The 24,347-nt window shown below is 48.8% G+C and overlaps 1 protein-coding gene and 1 pseudogene across 6 annotated transcripts in view; both read left to right on the forward strand.

Annotated features, from left to right (window-relative positions):
* The window catches only part of LOC142584772 (beta-hexosaminidase subunit beta-like), a 154,708-nt gene that overhangs the window by 34,847 nt on the left and 95,514 nt on the right, over positions 1 to 24,347 (forward strand). For 5 of the 6 annotated variants that reach the window (XM_075695020.1, XM_075695021.1, XM_075695015.1 and 2 more), the window contains exons 5-6: positions 20,694 to 20,762; positions 22,138 to 22,187. In XM_075695020.1, the coding sequence (XP_075551135.1) occupies positions 20,694 to 20,762; positions 22,138 to 22,187 (119 nt within the window). The remainder of the gene's footprint in view (positions 1 to 20,693; positions 20,763 to 22,137; positions 22,188 to 24,347) is intronic. The other variant, XM_075695018.1, reaches the window with a different exon arrangement.
* Positions 5,258 to 5,420, forward strand: LOC142586442 (U2 spliceosomal RNA; annotated as a pseudogene).

The raw sequence follows: 24,347 nt of genomic DNA on the forward strand, positions 1-24,347 counted from the left end.
AAAAAATATTCCATCGAGCTTTCTCTTGCTCAGTGCGTTCTACATAAAAGTTTTTCCAAACATAAACGGAATCTGCGAAGCACGAAAACATGCCGCACGACATGTAGCGCGGCACTAGTGTTTAATGAAGTTGATTATTGGCGCTCAAAATAACTAATCCTCGGTGCACGTGCGAAACAATGATGAGTGCAGAATCGTCAAGAGCTTGGTTCAGAACACGATAGATTGCAGCTACCCAGTCAGTGGGACAAACTTACTCTATATATATAGCAGCACATTTCACAATATGCAAAAAACTACAGCGACCATTAGCGCCTGTATTTGGTAGAATCAAAGCTCGGTACCATTGTTTTCCCTCTGAAAAACAACAGTTAAGTGAGATACGAGCCCGAGCACGTCGTCTTCCTGACGATGGGGGCCAGGATAGAGAAAGAGCTGACTAATAACTAGATGTGTCGCTGAAATTTATGGTTAGTCAAAGCACGAAACAAGCTACGATTCTTGTCTTCAGCGCAACGAGGGTGTATGGCCTGCCATTCTCACCATCGTTAGTCGACGGTGCGCGCCGGTGGACGATCCCGGAAGCCACGTTGTGGACTGGGCACGGGCGCGATGCGGCGAAACTTGCTGCGCAGTTCCATCAAACGCACACGGGTGTTCCAGCAGCGGGCAAACGCGTACTGATAACGCACTCACGAGCGCCGTTGGCTTTGTTTATCAACGGCGAAAAACAAAAGCGTGATAACAGCCACATTTGAGAACGGGAAATCATCCTCTGCATTCATGGTTTAATCGAAGTCATACCATATTTTGAGCCTATAACTGCACGCCTCAATTTTTTGCATAATGAATCCTTATCAACTAGCTCAGCTTTCTGTCGTTCTCGCATAACAAAAGAATTGGCAGTGGCTTAGCTCGGCTATGCCAGGATATACGTAGCGAAAGCTAAGGCCTAGCATGGTTCGCCCTGGTAAATCTTGATTGCAAGTCCAGGTTGGTCTGGCTGTCTAGCTATGTTGCGGCGTTTAGCTAGTCGTTCTGCGCGCTGTTCGTCTGTTTCCGGGGCATGGCGACGCAGCAGGCGAAGCGAGCGGAGACGAGCGCAACGGCGAGGAACGCCATGTGACGACAAAGCAAACGGCGACGGCGGAAAGGCGCGGCGCAGCGCAGCCACAGAACACCTGTGCGGCGCTACTAGTAGCGCATGCGCAGTAGTGACTAGGGAGCGATAGAGAGAAAAAATTGGCAGTGGCTTAGCTCGGCATAGCATGGTTTATCATCATCATAATCATCATCATCATAATCATCATCATCATCAGCCTGGTTACGCCCACTGCAGGGCAAAGGCCTCTCCCACACTTCTCCAACTACCCCGGTCATGTACTAATTGTGGCCATGTTGTCCCCGCAAACTTCTTAATCTCATCCGTCCACCTAATTTTCTGCCACCCCCTGCTACGTTTTCCTTCCCTTGGAATCGAGTCCGTAACCCTTAATGACCATCGGTTATCTTCCCTCCTCATTACATGTCTAGCCCACGCCCCCTACCCATTTCTTTTTCTTGATTTCAACTAAGATGTCATTAACTCGCGTTTGTTCCCTCACACAATCTGCTCTTTTCTTATCCCTTAACGTTACACCCATCATTCTTCTTTCCATAGCTCGTTGCGTCATCCTCAATTTAAGTAGAACCCTTTTCGTAAGCCTCCAGGTTTTTGCCCCGTACGTGAGCACTGGTAAGACACAGCTACTATACACTTTTCTCTTGAGAGATAATGGCAACCTGTTCATGATCTGGGAATGCGTGCCAAACGCACCCCCGCCAATACTTATTCTTCTGATTATTTCAGACTCATGATCCGGATCCGCGGTCACTACCTGCCCTAAGTAGATGCGTTCCCTTACCACTGCCAGTGCCTCGCTACCTAACGTAAACTGCGGTTCTCTACCGAAGACCGTTAAACATTATTTTAGTTTTCTGCAGATTAATATTTAGGCCCACCCTTCTGCTTTGCCTCTCCAGATCAGTGAGCATGCATTGCAGTTGGTCCCCTGAGTTACTAAGCAAAGCAATATCATCAGCGAATGGCAAGTTACTAAGGTATTCTACATCAACTCTTATCCCCAATTCTTCCCAATCCAGGTCTCTGAATACTTCCTTCAAACATGCTGTGAATAGCATTGGAGAGATCGTATCTCCCTGTCTGACGCCTTTCTTTATTGGGATTTTGTTGCTTTCTTTATGGAGGACTACGGTGGCTGTGGAGCCGCTATATATATCTTTCAGTATCTTTACATACGGCTCGTCTACATCCTGATTCGGTAATGCCTCCATGACTGCTGAGGTTTCGACTGAATCAAACGCTTTCTCGTAATCAATGAAAGCTATATACAACGGTTGGTTATATTTCGCACATTTCTCCAGCATCTGATTGATAGTGTGAATATGGTCTATTGTTGAGTAGGCTTTACAGAATCCTGCCTAGTCCTTTGGTTGACAGAAGGCTATAGGGAGTTCCTGATTCTATTTGCGATTACCTTAGTAAAGAAATTGTAAGCAACGGACAGTAAGCTGATCGGTCTATAATTTTTCAATTCTTTGACGTCCCCTTTTGTTATGGATTAGGATTATGTTAGCATTCTTACAAGATTCCGGTATGCTTGAAGTCTTGAGGCATTGCGTATACAGGGTGGCCAGTTTTTCTAGAACAATCTGCCCACCATCCTTCAACAAATCTGTTGTTACCTGATCCTCCCCAGCGGCCTTCCCCCTTTGCATAGCTCCTAAGGCTTTCTTTACTTCTTCCGGTGTTACTTGTGGCATTTCTAATTCCTCTACACCAATCTCTCCCATTATCGTCGTGGGTGCCACTGGTACTGTATAAATCATTATACAACTCCTCAGCCACTTGAACTATCTCATCCATATTAGTAATGATATTGCCGGCTTTGTCTTTTAACGCATACATCTGATTCTTGCCAATTTCTAGTTTCTTCTTCATTGCTTTTAGGCTTCCTGCGTTCGTGAGAGCATGTTCAATTCTATCCATATTATACTTCCTTATGTCAGCTGTCTTACGCTTGTTGATTAACTTAGAAAGTTCTGCCAGTTCCATTCTACCTGTAGGGTTAGAGGCTTTCATGCATTGGCGTTCCTTGATCAGACCTTTCGTCTCCTGCGATAACTTACTGGTATCCTGTCTAACGGAGTTACCACCGTTTTCTATGGCACACTTCTTTATGATGCCTTAAGATTGTCGTTCATTGCTTCAACACTAATGTACTCTTCCTGAGTTAATGCCGAATGCATGTTCTTTAGCTTGATAGGGAATTCCTCTATTTTCCCTCTCTCCGCTAACTCATTGGTCGGTTTGTTATGTACCAGCTTATTCCGTTCCCTCCTCTATTCTAGGCTAATTCGAGTGCTTACGATCCTATGGTCACTGCAGCGCACCTTGCCGAGCACGTCCACATCTTGTATGATGCCAGGGTTGGCGCAGAGTATAAGGTCTATTTCATTTCTAGTCTCGTCATTCGGGCTCCTCCACGTCCACTTTCGGCTACCCGGCTTGCGAAAAAAGGTGTTCATTATTCATCCGCATTATAGCATGGTTAGCTTTGGTTAATTTTGATTGCAAGTGCAGGTTAGTCTGGTTGTCTAGCGATGTCGCGGCGATTAGCCAGTCGTTCGGCCCGCTGTTCGTCTTTTTCCTGGGCGATTCGTTCCCTCTTCATCTAGTTCTGATGTTGATTCCAGGCCTCCTCCTGCTTATCAGAATTGTCGCCGTCCATACTGCCGCCTCAACTGTGGTTGCAGCGCGCGGGATCTCTCCTTTTCAATCCTCCGACATGTTATCAGGCATGCAACGCAGCTGTCGAAGCGAGCGGAGGCGAGCGCAGCGACGAAGAACGCGTTGTGACGTCATGTGCCTCCTCGGAGCACGGTCACGGCGACATCGCAAGTTCGCGGTCAGTAAAGCTATCGCTTTGAAAAATTGGCAGTCGCTTAGCTCGGCTATGCCAGGATATACGTAGCGAAAGCTAAGGAATAGCATGGCTACCCTTGGTTAATCTCATGGAGTTTCTAAATAAGTTATACTAATATAAAATTCTATGGTTAATCTTGATTGCAAGTCCAGGTAAGTCTGGTTGTCTAGCTATGTTGCGGCGTTTATCGAATCGTTCGGCGTGCTGTTCGTCTGTTTCCTGGGCGATTCGTTCCCTCACCTCGTTCCGATGTCGATTCGAGGCCTCCTCCTGCTTATCAATATTGTCGGCGTCCATACTGCCGCCTCAAGTGTGGTTGTAGCGCACGCGAGCTCTCGTTTTCAATCCTCCGACATGTTATCAGGCATGCGACGCAGCTGGCGAAGAGAGCGGAGGCGAGCGCAGCGAACAGGAAAGCGGTGTGACGTCATACCAAAAGGCGGCGGCGGGGAGGCGCGGCGCTGCGCATCGGCGGAAGACCTGTGGCTAGGGGCTACTAGTGGCGCATGCGCAGTAGTGACTAGGGAACGAGCGAGAGAGAAATATTCGCGGCGAGGCGCGCGTTGTGACCTCATGTGCCTCCTCGGAGCACTGCCACGTCGATATCGCAAGTTCGCGGTTAGTAAAGCTTTCGCTTTAAAATAAAATCAATGCCAATCCACTTTGTCAAGCTGGATGACCAGCAAAGATTTGTACATTGGCCCCTTAATGCCAAACTGGCTATTGCCGCGCGCCGAATGCCGCACGCACATAAATGACAGGCGGGGCACGACTAGTCGCTCCACCACAATGTTGAGCCTCAGAAAACTATGAGGGAATACATGGGTACACATGCCCATGTATTGTTGCCAAACGCGGCACGAGACTTCTCATTAACGAATTCCGGCACGTAGGAGAGACACGCACCTCGCCGCACTCCGTGAGCACACACTGCCTCACCGTAGCCAAAGAGATCGTGCGTTGGCCGACGTCTCGCAGTGCAGTAATGGTTGTGAGGTCACTCTTAAACCACAAGCGATCACATACAACACAGACCACACAAAATTGTTCGTCCGCAAACTCCCTCTGAAGCCTGGCCGTTGCAACGGTGAAACGTTCCAAGGTCGCGGGATTGGTCTGCATGGACGGTCCACATTTCTTTCCGCCTCGCGGACTTGGCGAGCAGCACGTTTAGGGGACCGCAGCTACGTGCGGTAAAGCGGAAGGAAAGTTCATACGCAAGCGCTTGGAACGCCGACGAAGAAAAGGCGGTGCAAACGTAGACACGGGGCCTACGTGGGTCAAAATGTAGTATATGACCTTATCAACTTATTATCTGCTACGGGTTGCATTATTAAACTTATTTTTGCAAGTGGGCGGAATACTTAAAGCTTACTTCACTTCCGCCGTGGGTCGACCCAGTATTGCTCTATCTTCGGGACTGGCCCACGAATGGGGAGAAATTCTTGATGTGTAGGGCTCGGTAGACGCACGACATATTTTCCAGAACCTAGCCTATGCAGCTTCGCTGCAAAAATAATTTACTGTCAAGTCGGCTGGCGGGTTGCATGCGAATTTCGTCGTGCAATGTAGCTTCATGACTACTCGAATTTTGCGTCGAGGTGTGGCTGCACGGCAGTGGGGTTGGGGGAGGTGAGCGCTGCCGTGAATGGTTTGAGAAAGATATTAGTTTTATGAAAAGAAGTGTTGCTTATAAGGTCTATATTTGTTGCAGTGAGTATACGAGTATCTAGGTATAGCGTTTACATATTTCTACAGCGAACGGAGCAGTGATATGCACTGCTCAGTGCAGGTGCAGGTGCAGTGTAGTGCAGGTGGATATACAAGCTGATTGGTCATTTATGGTTTGTCTCCAGCGGCGCGAGCGCGGCGTGGAAGCGCGTCTGCGGCGGGTGCTGTCGTGCAACGGCGCCTTTGCATCGCATCGGCGGTGAAAGTACAGCCACGATCAACCACAAAAACCCGGTGAAAGGGCCACAGAAAGCTGTTCGCTTTAAAATCGCACATCCTTTTCTTAGATCCTGAACATGTCGCCGAGCGTTTAGTTGAACCGTTCGTTGAGATCGTTCGTTTGCGAGTGATACGCGGTCAATTTCCGGCGAATGATCTTGCACTCGTGAAGGAGGGGTTGCATTGCTTCTGATAAGAAAACACGATCCCTATCGCTGACTAGTTCTCGAGGAGCACCGTGGTGAAAGACGAAGTTACGCAGAATGAAGATAGCAACGTCGCGCGCGTTCGCGGCGGGAAGAACCCGCGCTCTCGCCTGGGGGCCGTATTCTGAAACGTTCGCCTTCCGCGATAGTTTCGCCGCCACGAAAGTCAAGTTCAATAAATCAAGCGACGGCTTACACGTGACGTCAGCATGCACTACCAACACGCGCTGTCGAACGCTTCAGATCGCATCAGAGAGCGCACCGTGCGAGTGTAGAGCGGCTCGAGTGTGTGGTTTCCGAGTGTAGTGGCCGCAGTAGGGATTCTGCGCACTGACCATGGTTGGTTACGGCCGCTTTAGGTAAAATAAATTGAATAAGAAGATGCGAAATGTTTTATTTTGAATGAATCAAAAATATCGCCGCGAAACAACGCGTGTAAGACGCCACCAAAAAGGCACTATAAACTACCACCTGTCTTATCTAAACTATACTCCACCGGCAACTGAACGCCAAAAGACATTTTCGTTTATTCAATATATGTCGATAGCACCCATCGACACCATGACGTTAAAAGGACGTAGGCCGGAACTACTAGCAGGGGCTGTTTATTTTCCGGTTTTGCTAAAACCGCCAATCAGCGCGCGCCGTTGGCGGAGGCGTGGCCAAAGCGATAGTTTCGCGGAAGGCGAACGTTTCAGAATACTGGCACGCCAACTATAACCCAGTGGTTCCCACATCCGCCGTATATGAGTGGGCCGTAGAGATCGATGCCGACGCGCTCGAGCGGTCGAGCAGGACATGGTGGCGGCTGCCGTGCGCCAGGGGATCGGTGTGAAGTCTTGCTTTGTTGGCCGGCTGCGCACAATCGAACGCACTGTTGGACAAACCGATACATTCCACACCAGTATACTGTCGTTGACGCAGACTTGTGAAATTTTTTAGGACGGCGGCGTGGGCGCTTTGAGGGTCGGCATGGAAGTGTGCACAGATATCGGAGCGCATGTCACGAGGGATAGCCAGAAGCCATTTCCGACCGTCGGGCACAGAGTTGTGGCGGTAGAGGGTGTCATCGTGCACGGCAAATTGGGCTGCTTGATGGCCTAGCGTTCGCGTTGAAGGAACGAAAGAGGGAGCGCCAAGGTAGTCGACTAGCAGGGCACGCGATGGGTCATAGTGTTGATGGGAGGGCATGTAAGTGGTGGTAAGTAGCGATGGATTTGAGGTCGTAGAAGCAACGGAAAAAGAAACCGCATCAGTTGTCATCGGTGAGCGCGAAAGCGCATCAGCGTCGGAATTCTTTCGGCCGGAGCAATATATGGCACTAATGCAGGCGAAGCGCCCAATGGCTGAGGCGGCCTGACGGGTCTTTCAAGGAGGAGAGCCAACAAAAGGCGTGATGGTCATGATGCTGAAAGGACGAGCATAGGGGTATGGCCGAAACTTGCGCAATGCGCAAATGAAGGCGGAGCATTCCTTCCCCTAGATGGTGTAATTAAACTCGGGAGCTTAGGGGTGGTGGTGGTGGGAAGCATTTATTAAGAAAGAGGCGTGTGTACTCGCGCAGGACCCCTACATACTAGGTGGAGTCCCTAGGCGGGGACCCCATTGGTCGAAGCCGCCAGCTTGGCCCTCTTGACCAAGGCCTTTTGGGTCTGAAGGTCTGAGCAACCAAGCAGGGCCGCCTCCCAGTCCTCTCGGGTAGGGTGGGGGTGGGGGGTGAGAGCCGAATTTTACTGGCAAGCCCACACCATGTGATAAGTGTCAGCCACCTCGCCGCAGTGTTGGCACCTGTCAGGGATCGCAGGATCAAAATGTTTCACTACTGCCGGGCACAGCATTGTGTTGGTGATAAGCGAAGTAGAAGGCGTTCGTTCGCTTTCCCCGGTACCCAGCCCCTTAGCTGGGGCTGGGTACCGGTGATGGCTATCCTTATAGTAGGTAGAAATGTCTTTGAAATTTAAGAGAATTCCGCCTTCTTGTTCCAGGACCTCAAGGGCCAAAGGGGACGCCCGGTTAGTGTGTGGTCGGGCTGCCGCATCAGCCGCTTCATTCCCTTGAAGGCCCTGATAGCCAGGAATCCAAACTATACAGCGGGGGGTGGGATCGACATTCTTGCTGCAGTTTCGCAGTATTCGCTCGGCCAATAGGGCGACCCAACCAGCATCGTAATTACGGCACGCGCCACGCGAATCCGTAATGATATATTTGCAATTAGAGTCCGAGGCAGCTGGGGCGATCGCTACCTCCTCCGCTGGTGTTGTACCTGGTGCACGAAAAGTGAGCCCATCCACCCGTGTTCCGTGACGTATGACTGCTGCTGTATACCATTCTCCGTGGCTTGGCCCAGCGACATCTACGTAGTAAACTCCATGTTTGTTGCCATAGTGACGCTCCAAAACTTCCGCCCTAGCTTGGCGGCGTCCAATATGGTCTTCTTTATCCATCTTGGTTGGAAGAGGTCGAACTCGGATGGCGCGTCTCCATAGTTCTGGCACTCTGACTCTTTCTTGTATGTAAAAATCGTGTTTGATGTGTAGTCGAGCCAGAAGTAGTTGCCCGATCGTGTTTGCGCTCACCTTGTGTATTGATTTGTTAGATGAGCTTCTAGAAGGTGTTGACCATTCCAAGATCGAAAAGTCATCCGTCGGAAGTGGATATCGAGAGATCAAGAGCCCTTTTCATTTTGCGGAGGATAACCTCTACCCTGTCTTCATCGTGCTTCCGCAAGTGGAGGTAGGGTACTTAATACAGGATGCGGCTAGTTACGAAAGCGTGAGCGAGCCGCACCGCGTCCTTGCTTCGTAACCATCCGCTCTTATTGGAGACCCGGCGGACAATTCGAACCACCTGGTCTCCAATCTTCCGGAGCTTTTCAAGTGTTGCGTCGACCTTTCGCTGATGGTGTACGAAGAGTCCAAGAAATCTAATCTCCTTAGACTCGTGGATAGGGCCACTGCCTAGGGTTAAGTGGATGTTTGTACTATCCTTAGGGGAAGCCCTAAGGTGAACAAATTCTGACTTTGCTGGTACACATTGGAGGCCGCAGTGCTCCGCGTAGCGATCCACTACCCGTGCCTGCAGGCTCTCCTGCATGTGCCCTAAGTTGCCTTCGGTGGCCGAGATCGTGATATTATCAGCATACAACGCGTGCCATATGCCTTCAATATCATTCAACTGTGCCGGGACGTGTAGCATAGCCAGGCACGGCTCACGTAAGCCACGATGTATTCTTCAGTAGTGGTTTTCCGTTGGGACAAGACCGCATCAAGGGCGACCCCACTGGCGTCGGTGTGAACCTCTCTGCGCAGTTGGGTTGTAATTGTGAAAAATCGGTACCGAATTCAGCAACCCGCCTAACTTCTCAAAGATTTTGTCGCATGCTGATGACCACCCGGAAATGCTTGTGCTTGCTGTAAACATATTTGTCAAGTATGCAACGATAATGATGAAGTTCAGGGCGAAGCGATGAAAATAATAGCACAGGCCTATGAAACATCGTAGGGCATTAAGAGATCTTTGACAACTGGGCGACTGCGCTAAGCTTGTCGGGATCGGAAAGGATGCCATCTTTCGAGACAACGTTACCCAAGATAGTAAATTTTTCGGCAGCGAAACGGCAGTTAACCAGGTTGAGCTGCAGGCCATCTGCAGCGAGACATGTTATAATGTCATGCAGACGAATGAGATGTGTAGGAAAATATTATTTCGTCCAGGTATACATGAACTCTTATAGTTGTGGCCGCGAAGGATGGTATCAATCATGCGCTAAAACGGGCGGGCGCGTTGCAGAGCCCGAATGGCATAACGTTAAACTCGTAAAGGCCATCGCAAGTGACAAAAGCAGTATCTGGGCGGTCAGACTCCGCTGTGGGAACTTGCCAATAGCCAGAAGAGAGTTCTTTCACGTATTCAAGGTGACAAGTATTCTGCGCCTTATAAACAATCAAGAGCGTTGTCGATCCCAGGCAGTGGAGAAACGTTTTTTAATCCTGTTTTGGCAGCAATAATTGATACAAATTTGAATGTAGCCATCTTTTTTGCCCACTAGAACGACATGTAATGGCCAAGGACTTTGAGAAGGCTGAATGACGCCGCGCGTCGTCCACATGCTCCGTGATAACTCGGCGCTCTTATGCGGAAACACAATGCGCATACTGTCGCGAGAGGGGCTTGTGAACGGGATTCTATGGTATTGTCACGTGATAGTGACGTTAACGAACACAGTAGCAATACTGTGAAAAGACAAAACTAGGTTTTATTGGGCGAACCTGTTCCCACAAAACAGGTTACGCTTAAAGCACAACGAGAGCGGTGAACACTGCCGGCGATCGTCAAAAATCATATCAACGGGTCAAGCGCGTCAGCTATTATACATCAAAAGTCAAATGTTCCAGACTAATCGTTGGGACCCGCGTGTCTTCCACAAAGTTATACACTATTCGCGTCGCGCATACATGCAATCAGATTACGCAAAGTTGGGTGACAGACAGCGGATGGAACCACCGATAACATTCCAGAAACTTCCTATACATGCAGGCGCGTCCGGCGCTGCGTGATAACATTTATTCAAATAAAATAAAATAAAATAAAATAAAATAAAATCATTTTATTCTCCAGCAAGTATCTGGATGGTCACCTGGGCTGAAAGCTGTACGAACAGCCTGACGAAGGACCAGGAAACCATTACATGGCAGCAGCAGACAGAACGAAATAACAGTAGCAACACAGAAGTAGTCATCAAATCAAATCAAGTACAGCAATAAAGTACAGCATCCAATCAAGTACAGCAATAACACAGAAGTTTTCTTAAACGACATATGAAGAAATACAGATTACATTTGCACAAAGTATGTTCGCAGTTGTTTTCGACTAAAACCAGCAGTATCCTTATGTTTATTGAGAAAAAATGGCAGATTGTGAGCCAAGGATTGCAGCTTGTAATCGGTTCTAAATTTTGGTAAGGACCAAGTGTCAGTACAACGAGTGTTAACTATTAGTGTACGATATTCAAGGGAAGCAAGTTGTGTGAGCAAATTACTCATACCTGTGGAAGAAAAGTATGTTATATGTAACAAACGAAATTCATATATATTATCTACACGGATCAAATTAAATGATGCTTTTGTGGGATTAATACTCGACGTTGGTTCAATGTTAACGATAAGGCGAATAATTTTCCTCTGCAATACAAGAAGCTTGTTCATATTTCTTTTAGTTGTTGTAGCCCATACCAGTGTACGATAGTTAATGTGAGAAATAAATAGGGCGTAATATATTTGTAGTTTAGCGCTTGTGGGAAGAAATGTGCAGCAGCTTGAGATTACACCTGTAACTGCAGACAGTTTTCTGGAGATGTAAACAGCATGAGCCTCCCATTTTAGATGGGCAGAAAAATACACACCGAGAACCTTGTGCTAGGTGACTATTTCTATAGGCTGATCTTGAAAATGAACTGGTTTATTCTGAGCACGAAAAATAAGTGATTTGGATTTAGTTGGGTTTACTATGATTTTATTTACTCTAGTCCATGCCGATAGTTTAGTAAGGATATGATTGCATTTTGACTCAAGTGTGCTAATATTACTCCCAAAAATAATTAGGTGCTATCATCAGCATAGATTACGAATTTTACTGTGGACTCGATATTTACGATATCATTGATAAATGTATTAAAAGGGGCCCCAATATACTTCCTTGTGGCACGCCACATGCAATTGGTCAGAATGATCACTTTGGTTGTTAATATACACGCACTGGTACCTATGTTCTAAGTAGGATTTAACGCCAAAGCTGTACCATGAATTCCATATGATGAAAGTTTACCAATGAGAATACTGTGATCAGTGGAGTCAAATGCTCTACTAAAATCGAGGAAAATTCCGGCTGTCAGTAAATTATTAATAATATTTTCCAAAATAATTTCCTGCAGGGCTAACAAGGCGGCTTCAGTCGACCGCTCCTTCCTAAAACCATACTGTGAGTTTGTCAAGATACTGTGCTTATCATAAAAGTTTGTAATGCGAGAAAGAATATTTTTTTTCAATCCCTTCGAAAAAACTGGGAGGAAGGCAATGGGAGGGTAATTGGATGCAAGGTAGTGATCACCGCCTTTGTACAATGCAGATACCCTTGCATTGCGTGAAACCTAGTCACCCGAGAAAGATAATCATGTACACGTGTCAATACCCCCCTCTTAAAAAGCATCGACCCGATGCTGCAAACAAACGAAAGTGCTAAAGAAATACACCCGTAGCAAAGAAACAACAAACTAAGGAAGTTCATCAGTGTGCGTAAAAGGGCTTAAGACGCACCACGTGGACCACTTCAGATCGTGCGCGGCGCCGCTGTGAATGCGGAACGCCGTCTGGTGCGACCTCATAGTCTAGTGCGCCAATACGTCGGATGACCTTGTAGGGTCCGAAATAGCGTCGCAATAGTTTCTCACTGAGTCCTCGTCGGCGTATCGGGGTCCAAACCCAAACACGGTCACCGGGCTGGTACTCGACGTAGCGTCGTCGGAGGTTGTAGCGTCGGCTGTCGGTACGCTGCTGGTTCTCGATCAGTAGGCGGGCGAGCTGTCGGGCTTCTTCGGCGCGCTGGAGATATGCAGCGACGTCAAGATTCTCTTCGTCAGTGACGTGCGGCAGCATGACGTCGAGCGTCGTCGTCGGGTTTCTTCCATGAACCAGCTTAAAAGGCGTGATCTGTGTTGTTTCTTGCATGGTTGTGTTGTAAGCGAAGGTTACATACGGCAGGACTTCCAGGTCTTGTGTTCGACGTCGACGTACATCGCTAGCATGTCGGCGAGGGTGTTATTCAGGCGCTCCGTGAGACCATTCGTCTGCGGGTGGTAGGCAGTTTTCCTCCTGTGGCTTGTCTAGCTGTATTACAGAATGCCTTGGGTGAGCTCTGCTGTAAAAGCCGTTCCTCTGTCGGTGATGAGGACTTCTGGAGCACCATGTCGCACCAGCATGGTATCGACGAAAAATTTCGCCACTTCGGCTGCGCTGCCTTTTGGTAGAGCTTTAGTTTCAGCGAAGCGGGTGAGATAGTCCGTCGCCACGATGATTCACTTATTTCCGGAAGTTGATGCCGGAAACGGTCCCAGCAAGTCCATCCCGATCTGCTGAAAAGGTCGGTAAGGAGGCTTGATCGGCTGTAGTAATTCCGCTGGCCTTGTCGGTGGTGTCTTGCGTCGCTGACAGTCTCGAGATGTCTTGTCGTAACGGGCGACGTCGGTGGTTAGGCGCGGCCAGTAATACCTTTCTTGTATCCTCGACAGCGTCCGGAAGATACCGAGGTGCCCAGTGGTCGGATCGTCATGTAGGGCGTGCAGTACTTCTGGACGTAGCGCCGACGGAACAACAAGAAGGTATTTGGCGCGGACTGGTGAGAAGTTCTTCACGAGTAGGTTGTTTTGAAGCGTGAACGAAGAAAATCAACGCTTAAATGCCCTAGGGACAACGTCGGCGTTCTCTTCCAAATACTCGACGAGGCCTTTTAGCTCCGGGTCTCCTCGTTGCTGTTTAGTGAAGTCTTCCGCGCTTATTATTCCGAGAGGCGTCGTCGTCCTCGTCGTCTTGCGGCGGCGGGACAATGGGGGCGCGTGATAGGCAATTGGCATCACAGTGCTTTCGTCCGGACCTATAGGTTACAGTGATATCAAATATCAAATTTGCTAGCCAACACAAGGCGTGATGGTCGCTGACGACTTTGAATGGCCTGCCATAGAGGTAAGGGCGAACTTTTGCTGTAGCCCGAATGATGGCGAGGCATTCCTTTTCAGTCGTAGAATAATTACCTTCCGCTTTTGACAGTGACCGGCTAGCGTAAGCTATCACGCGTTAAAGTCCGTATTTCTTCTGAACTAGGACGACGCCGAGGCCTAGGCTACTGGCGTCAGTGTGGATTTCGGTATCGGCGTCCTCGTCGAAGTGTGCAAGTACCGGCGGCGACTGCATGCGTCGTTTGACTTATTGAAATGCGTCGGCCTGCGGCCTTTCCCATTTGAACTTTACATCACATTTGGTTAGATGTGGTAACGGCTCCACGAAGCGTGAAAAGCCTTTGACAAAGCGCCTATAGTAGGCACACATGCCAAGGAATTGGCGCAATGCGTTCTTTTCGATGGGCTGCGGGAACGTTGCGATGGCAGGTGTCTTCTGCGGGTCGGGGCGTACTCGAGATTTGCTGATGACGTGGCCGAGGAAGAGAAGCTCATCGTAAGCGAAGCGGCACTTTTCCGGCTTCAGAGTGAGCCCTGATGACTTGATAGCCTCTAGTACTGTTGCAAGCTGCCTAAGGTGATCGTCGAAATTTCCGGCGAAGACGACGACGTCATCCAAGTATACGAGACAGGTCTACCACTTCAATCCTGATAAAACCATGTCTATCACGCGCTGGAACTTTGCAGGCGCCGAGCACAGTCCGAATGGCATAACCTTGAACTCGTAGAGGCCGTCTGGGGTGATGAAGGCTGTCTTTTCACGATCTCTGCCGTCGACTTCTATTTGACAATAGCCATCTTGAGGTCCATCGACAAGGAGTATTTAGCGTTGCAGAGCCGATCCAATGCGCCGTCTGTTCTTGGGAGGGGGTATACGTACTTCTTTGTGATCTTGTTCAGACCACGATAATCGACGCAGAAACCTAGGGTTCCGTCCTTTCTCTTCACCAAGACTACAGGAGATGCCCACGGGCTTTTTGACGGCAGGATGATGTCGTCGCGCAGCATTTCGTCGACTTGGTGCCTTATTGCTTCACGTTCTCGCGTAGAAACTCGATACGGGCTCTGGCGGAGGGGTCGAGCACACTCTTCGTTTATTATGCGATGCTTTGCGACTGGCGTTTGTCGAATCCTTGATGACGTCGAAAAGCACCCTTTGTATCGTCGAAGTAAACTTCTGAGCTGTTGTTGCTTAATCAAGGGGAGACTTGGATTGATGTCGAAATCTGGTTCGGGAACTACGGTCGTCGGAGTAGATGCAGCAGAATACGAGAGGGCAAACGCATTGCTGGTTTCCAGAATTTCCTAGATGTATGCGATCGTCGTGCCCTTGTTTATGTGCTTGAACTCCTGGTTGAAGTTTGTAAGCAACACTTTCGTGTTTCCTCCGTGCAGTCGGGCGATTCCTCTTGCGACGCAAATTTCGCGATCGAGCAGTAGGCGTTCGTCGCCTTCAACGACACCTTCCACGTCAGCAGGTGTTTCGGTGCCGACAGAAATAATGCTGGAGCGAGGCGGGATGCTCACTTGATCTTCGAGCACACTCAAGGCGTGGTGACTAGGAAGGCTCTCCGGCGGTATCGCTTGATTTTCCGACAGCGTTAATGACTTCGACTTCAGGTCGATGATTGCGCCGGGTTGGTTCAGAAAGTCCATGCCGAGAATGACGTCTCGTGAACGCTGTTGGAGGATAACGAAGGTGGCAGGGTAAGTCCGGTCGGGAATGGTAATTCTTGCCGTGCACATTCCAGTCGGCGTTATGAGCTGTCCTCCAGCCATCCGAATTTGAGGGCCTTCCCATGTAGTCTTAACTTTCTTCAACTGTGCGGCGATGTGTCCACTCATGACGGAGTAATCAGCCCCTGTGTCGACTAAGACGGTGACTCCGTGGCCGTCGAAAAGCACGTGGAGGTCGGTGGTTCTTTGTCTTGCATTACAGTTCAGTTCTGGCGTTGGTTCACGGCTGCGTCGCGTTGACCTCTGGCTGGTATGTGACGTCGGAAGGTCGTCTTTTGTGGCCGTATTCTTTGCTTCCACACTTCGTCGGGACGGCGGCGTGTCGTTATGCCGTCGAGGTAGTTTCTTCGGCGTCTTCGTCGGCGGCGGAGGATCTTCATCAGTTCGACGAATAGCAACCGCACCTCCATCGGTTGCTGCTTTTAGTTTTCTGGATATGGACTGACGGACCGGCCCCGGGCTGGGCCAGTGTATGGTCGGCGCTGCGGTGACAGGTAGCGGTCTGGTGACGGCGAAGGAGACGGTCGTCAAGGGCTCCCCTGAGTGTCGGCGAGGTAGTCGGCGACATCGCGAGGTCGTTCGCCAATCTGTGGTCGCGGCGCGTTAACGGCGAACCCTCGCAGTCCCATCTCCCGGTATGGGCATCGGCGGCAGACGTGACCCGCTTTTCCATAGTGGTAGCAGAGCGGGCGGTGGTCAGGAGCGCGGCAAATGCCCGTCATCCTCGCGTAGCGGCGCTGGGCGACGGGCGGGCGTGCTGGCGTGCTGGCGGCGGCGGCGGTGGACGACGGAATTTCGGCGCTAACGTGCCCTGGCGCGGTCGTGCAGAAGGGCCTTGGCGGCGGGCAACGGCAGCGTAGGTCATCGCTTCCGGCTGGGGCTACGGTGATTCTGGTTGCACCTCAGGAACTCCAAGGGATCGCTCAAGCTCATCTTTGACGATTTCGGCGATTGAGGCTACTTGAGGCTGCGACCTAGGGTACAAATTTTGCAGCTCTTCCCGTACGACTGCTCTGATACTCTCGCGCAGATGGTCGATGGCCAGTGATTGAATTTCTGTGTAGTTCGTAGAGTTCGTGCGGCGGTTGAATTGCCAGTTCCGCATTTCGAGTGTCTTCTCGATGCTGGTGGCTTCTCGAAGAAACTCTTCTACGGTCTTCGGTGCGCTTCGTATCATTGCGCGGAAGAGTTCTTCCTTCACACCACGCATGAGAAAGCGGACTTTCTTCTCCTCGGGCATATCCGGGTAGGTGTGGCGGAACAGACGGTTCATTTCTTCCGTGAAGATGACAGCGTTCTCGTTAGGTAGCTGCACACGGGTTCCCAGCATGACTTCGGCCCTTTCCTTGCGGACGACGCTCGTAAAGGTGCGCAGGAAGCCGCTACGGAACAGGTCCCATGTTGTCAAAGTCGACTCCCGGTTCTCAAACCACGTCCTGGCAGCGTCTTCCAATGCGAAGAAGACATGTCGCAGTTTGTCGTCGCTGTTCCAGCTGTTAAATGTAGCGACTGTCTGATACGTCTCAAGCCAGCTTTCCGGGTCCTCGAACGTTGAACCGCGGAACGTCGGATGCTCCCTGGGCTGCTGCAGCACGACGGGGGACGTTGGGACTGCCATTGGGGTGGACTTTGTGGCGATCTTCCTGGTCGCCTCAGGCAAAAGTCCGTGCTCCGGGCACAGTCCTTGCAGCCTGCGGCTACCTCGCTGGTTCTTGGCGACGTTGGTGCTGTCTTCCGTGTGCGGGCTTGAGTCACGGCTTTGTGGGGGCGTCCGGTACATGAACACAAAGCACCTCCACCAGATGTCACGTGGTAGTGACGTTAAGGAACACGGTAGCAATACTGTGAAAGACAAAACTTGCTTTTATTGGGCGAGTCTGTGCCCACAAAACAGCCTACACTTAAAGCACAACGACAGCGGCAAACACAGTGACCGATCGTCGAAAATCTGATCAACGCGTCAAACGCGTCGGCTTTTATACATCGTTCCAGAATAATCGCTGGGACCCGCGTGTCTTCTGTCTTCCACAAAGGTCTACACTATTCGCGTCGCGCATATATGTAATCAGATTATAAAAGGTACGCTGAGAGACAGCGGATGGAACCATCGATAACATTCCAGAAACTTGCTATACATGCATGCGCGTCCTGCGCTGCGTGATAACATTTATTAAGCGGTGAAACGTTGTCATCCGAGAAAGATAATCCTGTACACGTGTCAGTATGAATGAATTTTTTCATGATACCCAAGGATGGTTCGTTCTAGTCTAACGAAGAGACGAACTGATTTAAGAAGGCAAGGTAGGCGCGATGTGATGTCAAATGGTTGCGGCGATGGTGCAGTCAAAAACGGCTGAACGTGGTGTTGACGAGAAAGAAATTCTGGCGTCAAAATCTAAACGGGTGGCGCCATCGTTAACTTCAATATCTTCAATACACATGACAGGTTGCCCAAATACTGAAGTCGCACCACACAGTATGGTCACAGGGTTCCGGTGCGGATTACGTATGGGTACCAAAGCGGATTCACACGTAACAGTGAGCACGGAGAACGGAAGAAATAAGCACTTGCAGTTAGCAAGCATGTCACAGTGAAATCGGGCACGGCAGCACACGACAAGGTCGCAAGCACCGACAACTCTCCGGAGGTAGATTAGTGTCAGCATCAATGAAGACTTTGCCAGCACTGAGGTCGGCGCCGACCGATGGGGATCACATAGAGGCGGGAACTATCGATGATGGCACTATGACGGGACAGGAAGTCCCACCCGAGGCTGAAATAATGAGGACAGAATGGCAATACAATAAGCGCAGCCATATACAAAACGTCTTAGATGACTACACGGTCGGTGCACACAGCTGTAGGATGCATGCTCTGCGCACTAACAGTTAAGAATGCCATGCCAGAGAGAGGTAGTGACTATTTTCCGTTTGCGACAAAGATTTTCATGGATGACAGAAACGGCAGCCCGGCATCAACAAGCACTTGTGCGGCTTCTCCCTCAACATGGATGTCAATGACATTTCGCGGTGAAAATTGACGTTTTAGAGAGTTGATGAGCTTGCAGTTCTTTCCTCCAGAACTGCGCTAATCAATTTCCTTCGGCAGTGGGCGGTAGACGATGTAAAGATGACAGCGACCGGTGACGAGGAGAAGCAGAACGGTGACTCTCGGAAGGGCGGTCGAGATCGAAGGGTCTCGGCGGTGAGTGAGCGGCATCTTGACAGCGTGTCTCGGCGGCATGCTCGAACTGGTCGAAGGTGCCATAGTTCGAGGACATGTTACGACGACAAAAGCGCACAACGTGACCAGAAATACCACAGGCGAAGCAAATAGGCCTGTTGTCTGCCTCGACGTGCCGGCTCGACGAAGAATCTGGAGTGGCTGCCGTGGAACGGGAGCAAGGGTCCCCCTTGCTCCCGTTCTACGCCGCCATCCTAGCTTGGTGGTGGGGCGGAATATGACGATGGGGGTGGCCTTGCGATCGCTACAGCGCGGTGTGACGGTGGAGGTGTGAACCGGGACGGGTAGTCGGCATAAGAAGCGGTGTCGTCGGAGGTGTGAATAGCGGAGGGTAGTCGATCGGCACAGGAAACCGGTGCCGTCACAGGAGTTGGAGGGCGAACAGATGGAAGTGCGTCTAGTATGTGGGCACTGATGGCTTGTTGCGCGGCCGAAGTGAGTGTTGGGACCCCTGGCTGCGAAGGAGCAGCGACAGCTGGCGGGCCATTTCCTCTCGATGAAATTCATGTGAAGGACGAGAACAGAAGAATCAGTGTTTCCAGCGGCAACTGCAATGGCCGAGACGGAGTCAGCCTGTAGGACGTCGAAACCCTTGACACAGGTGGATGACAATGGCTACAGTGGTTGGACTTTTGGCAAGCAGCCTTTTAAATGCGTCGTCCTTGATGGCCTTCAGGATATATTTGATATTCTCACTCCCCCGAACGATGCGTGCGCCGCGTGCAAGTTGCTTTACGGCGCAGGATGCGGACGCCCCGGGCTCGGCATATCCAATGTCCTGTTCGTTGTGATGGAGTTGTTCTAAATGAGCGTCGGTCAGTAAGTTTAACGTGTTCGAGATACAGAAAAATTTATTTTATCCGGGATTCTTATCGTAGGAGTCGACTGTGTTCGAAGCTTTAGCTGTATAGGTCAGTGCTGGCAGAATTCGCTTGAGTATTCGGTTCAGGTCTATTTCCATAGAACATCATGGAAAGAAGACGGGCTAATGCTCAGCTCACGAAGACTCGATACGAGGTAGTTAGTTGCCTAGAAACTGCCGCGAGACATGAAACATGCAAAAATCAGGAATTACATCGCAACTATACCAGCATAGCATGCTCTCCATGATTTTGGAGAATACCTGCAATATAGCGTCTTGCTTCTTAGCTATTGTCTCAAATTCGGCTTTAGCTCTTTTTTTGCACATAATTGTTCAAATATGTCCTTAAACTTTAATGGTTAGAGTCCTCAATTATTTTCTTGCAAACCATCTCGATGGTGTCTAGATCTAAAGTGCCTCGTGAATCTTTCATTTTAAAAGGCACTTCTAGCAGCCTCATCAACCGAGGATCGCAAAACAAAATTCTACTTATCAATTTGTGATGACTGTCAACATATTGGAATAACCTTCCTTGATGGAGCGGTGATATAAGAAACAAAAACAACGATAGAAGTATGCTGACGAGAAAAGTCATACTTCGCGCGCATTTTATGTTTAAGGGTTGATTTATTTTGAGAAGTTATTTGGTTCCATCGTGCTTCGTCATTCTATTTCAGTTGCGCTGTCACACGGCAGGGCCCTGATCCGTAGTTCACGAAGAACGTTATGATTTAGTGCAAATCCTGGTCGAAAGCCTAACAGAATGCACTGACTCTGTGCGGCTGACAGTGTAATAAAGGTTATGAGCGTTTGTCTTTCAGTGACCCTTTTTCCAGGGATAAGCAACCTCTAATGATAGTGGCAGCCATAGTGCTTGAATGGTGATGTATTGTATTTCGAATCTCCACGCCCACCACGTAATTGCAATTCGTAAAGTTAACTTCTGGCCAGTAATTTCTGTCTCACGGGTGCGGGTTTTCAGACTTGCTGAAGATACCACCACGTGGTGATGCCTTGCTGACGTCCGAGACAGTTTGGGGAGCGCTGCGAGGTAAGAACTTCCGGAAGCCCTCCACGTTTGCGCCACCTTATTCGTCGCTGCAACTCGGCGTATATATGCGCCAGTCGTTGCGTAAGTACAATTTAAACGACATCGCTTTAAAACACAAGCTCCATATCTCCTCATGGTGCCTTTTTCGATCCGCCAAGCAGTCAGGCTTCTGAATGAATCGAGTGTCTCCAGAGAAGAACAAAAGCTGCGTCGGCTTATCATTTTTCAGCAGTCGAATCGAAGCATTCTAAATAAGGTGCGCACGAGAAATGATTGAAACAAGATAACAAGTGTTGAACAAGGAAAATACGAAATTTTTCTAAAGGATCAATGCTCCGCGAAATAACCGTAATGCGGAGGTAGATCCACGAGTGTAAAACTTTTCAATGTAACCGAATCCTATTAGGCAAACTCGTAATAATTCCACAATGAGAACCTTCGTACGTAAAAGAAAAACCTCATCCTGCCTCTATCGTCAAAACTAATACCCCGACAGCGGGCAGATAGCTCAATACGAGCTGGGCAAAGGATCAGTAGTAACCGAATTGATGGTAGAAATATTTCTTTAGCTGAAAGCACTGCTGTGTTGATATGTAGAATCAGCGTTAGTGCTTTCAGTATTTCAAGTACTTGTACAATACGTACACTGTTGGGCTAGTTAATTTCACATAGCATTATGTTCCAAGCGCTTACACGGGGCAACCGAATCCAGGCAGATTTTGTTCGGACCATAGCGCTCGAGCGACGCGGACAAGAACGAGCGACAAGGTCGGTGCGCTAAGTTTCAACCACTAAATAGTCACAGGAAATCCAACTTGCCCAAAAGTCTGTACTCCTCGAATAGACAGTATTCCGGCTGTCCTGCATTTTAGCTAGTATTTTTCGCTAGCACAAATACACTTAAATAATGAAAGCACTCGATGCGCACTAGCACGTTGAAATAATTAAAGCACTAGATCCGTTGGGACTGCTGGTACGAAACTTTCCAGCTACGAGAGCTTAGATTTCTGGAACGGTTGAGTAAAACTCGCAATCGCAGGTTCATTTACCCGAGTTGTAAGCTCTTACACTGAGTCTGGGTGGTATTTGTTCGCAGCGTGGCTTGAACGATCCTATGGCTGACGCCGATCTTGACACTGAATAGTGTTGCGCATGTGCTAAAAGACTACGAGCGCCGTAATGTCGATGGGCACGAAGACGGTGTGAAAAACAGTGCAGTCAAGTTCTGTCCTAGACTCACAGGACACATTTATATCTTGAACTCAGGGCGCTGTACTCCTTGCATCACTTATGAAAATGCAAACGCGCTTAGGAAACAAACCGTGATCTCATGTGGATAGTTTTCATTTCTCTGTTTATTTCATTCTGACCACAGGCTTGGAGACGTTCAGCCAAATGTTGCAGACGCGACCTTTTATGCGATACGTGAGTACCATCCTCACATTTTCAATTACGTATTGTCATAGCGGCATCAAGAATTCTTTCAATATCTGCGTATCTAGGTCCATCATCAGGTTAATAGCATTCAGTCAAGTAAAGGTGTCAATGCGCGTATGGCGAAAGTGCGGCACATCGCAGAGTATTCCTCATGCAACAAGATGATCCTTTTAAGTCATAATTCTGAGATAGGAACCACGCAGTGCGCGTTTAATAGAAAGAGAAGCGGCAGTATGGCTTTTCAGAAGTGCTGCGTATCGTTGCTCCGCAGTGAGGCTCGTAATTACGGGTAGCTCAAAACCTCGCGGAGAGAAAGAGGATGTGCTCAAACAGCACGGCAGTTTAAATTCAGCGCTCGTGGTGTTGACATTTTTGCTTCGTCCCTCCCGCTTTTCTCGTGGTTTACGTGTGCTGTGGCCACAAATCGGCACCAACTCGTCGGATAACTTGCCCGTCCATTGGCCCGAACAGTGACGCTATAGGCGGAACGGAAGGTGTGGTGCCGTTCTGTTGGCGCGAGCGATGACGTCATCACGTCTCCGCGGCGGATGGGAGACAGTGGTATGATACACACACCGGCGTTTCCTCAGTCGCGGCGGCGAAATGGACGCGACCGCTTGGATTATAGCGATTCCCACATTGACTGGGACAACTGCATGAATTATATATATATATATATATATATATATATATATATATATATATATATATATATATATATATATATATATATATGTATATATATATATATATATATATATATAATTCATGCAGTTGTCCCAGTCAATGTGGGAATCGCTATAATCCAAGCGGTCGCGTCCATTTCGCGTCCATACATATATATATATATATATATATATATATATATATATATATATATATATATATATATATATATATATATATATGGTGTTTCAGCGAACGCATCCCAAAAATTTAAAGTGGCCTGTGACAGATAGCACAATTCTTGTTCATGAGGTGGACTACTCGAAGCGGCGGACACTACTTGCACAAAATATTGAAACGCAGAATCAAGTATAATTAAAGAAATCACTAATTATCTTCTTAACTATGCACCTTATGGCCCGAACATCGAATTATCAGGATGGCACCAGTTTCGGGATAATTCCCGAACTTTGCTGAGAAATTCTTTGGCGTAATATTGTGGTTGCAGAAACGACGTTTTGTTAATAAAGTAACTGGAACGCCAAAGAACTTCTCAGCAAAGTTCGGGAATTAATATCTTGAAACTGGTATCATCCTGAGAATTCGTTCAAAGTGGATCCGCCTTGCGAACTACCCTGCTGGAGTTTGTAAAATTGCAATACGGGCCATAAAGAAATTAGTTAAAAATCTAATGAGTTATTTTTGTTAATTTGCCGATGTAGAATTTCAATTTCTTGGGCAAGAAATATCCGCCTCTTGGAGTAGACCAGCTCATGAACTAGAATTGTGCTAGCTGCCACAGGCAACCTTCCATCATCGTCATCATCAGCCTGGTTACGCCCAATGCAGGGCAAAGGCCTCTCCCATACTTCTCCAACAACCCCGGTCATGTACTAATTGTGGCCATGCCATGCCTGCAAACTTCTTAATCTCATCCGCCCACCTAACTTTCTGCCGCCCCCTGCTACGCTTCCGTTCCCTTGGGATCCAGTCCGTAACCCTTAATGACCATCGGTTATCTTCCCTCCTCATTACATGTCCTGCCCATGCCCATTTCTTTTTCTTGATTTCAACTAAGATGTCACTAACTCGCGTTTGTTCCCTCACCCAATCTGCTCTTTTCTTATCCCTTAACGTTACACCCATCATTCTTCTTTCCATAGCTCGTTGCGTCGTCCTCAATTTGAGTAGAACCCTTTTCGTAAGCCTCCAGGTTTCTGCCCCGTAGGTGGGTACTGGTAAGACACAGCTATTATATACTTTTCTCTTGAGGGATAATGGCAACCTGCTGTTCATGATCTGAGAATGCCTGCCCAACGCACCCCAGCCCATTCTTATTCTTGTGATTACTTCTGTCTCATGATCCGGATCCGCCATCACTACCTGCCCTAAGTAGATGTATTCCCTTACCACTTCCAGTGCCTCGCTACCTATCGTAAACTGCTGTTCTCTTCCGAGACTGTTAAACATTACTTTAGTTTT

The sequence above is a fragment of the Dermacentor variabilis genome, chromosome 6 (genome assembly GCF_050947875.1).
Source record: "Dermacentor variabilis isolate Ectoservices chromosome 6, ASM5094787v1, whole genome shotgun sequence".
Lineage (NCBI taxonomy): Eukaryota > Metazoa > Arthropoda > Arachnida > Ixodida > Ixodidae > Dermacentor > Dermacentor variabilis.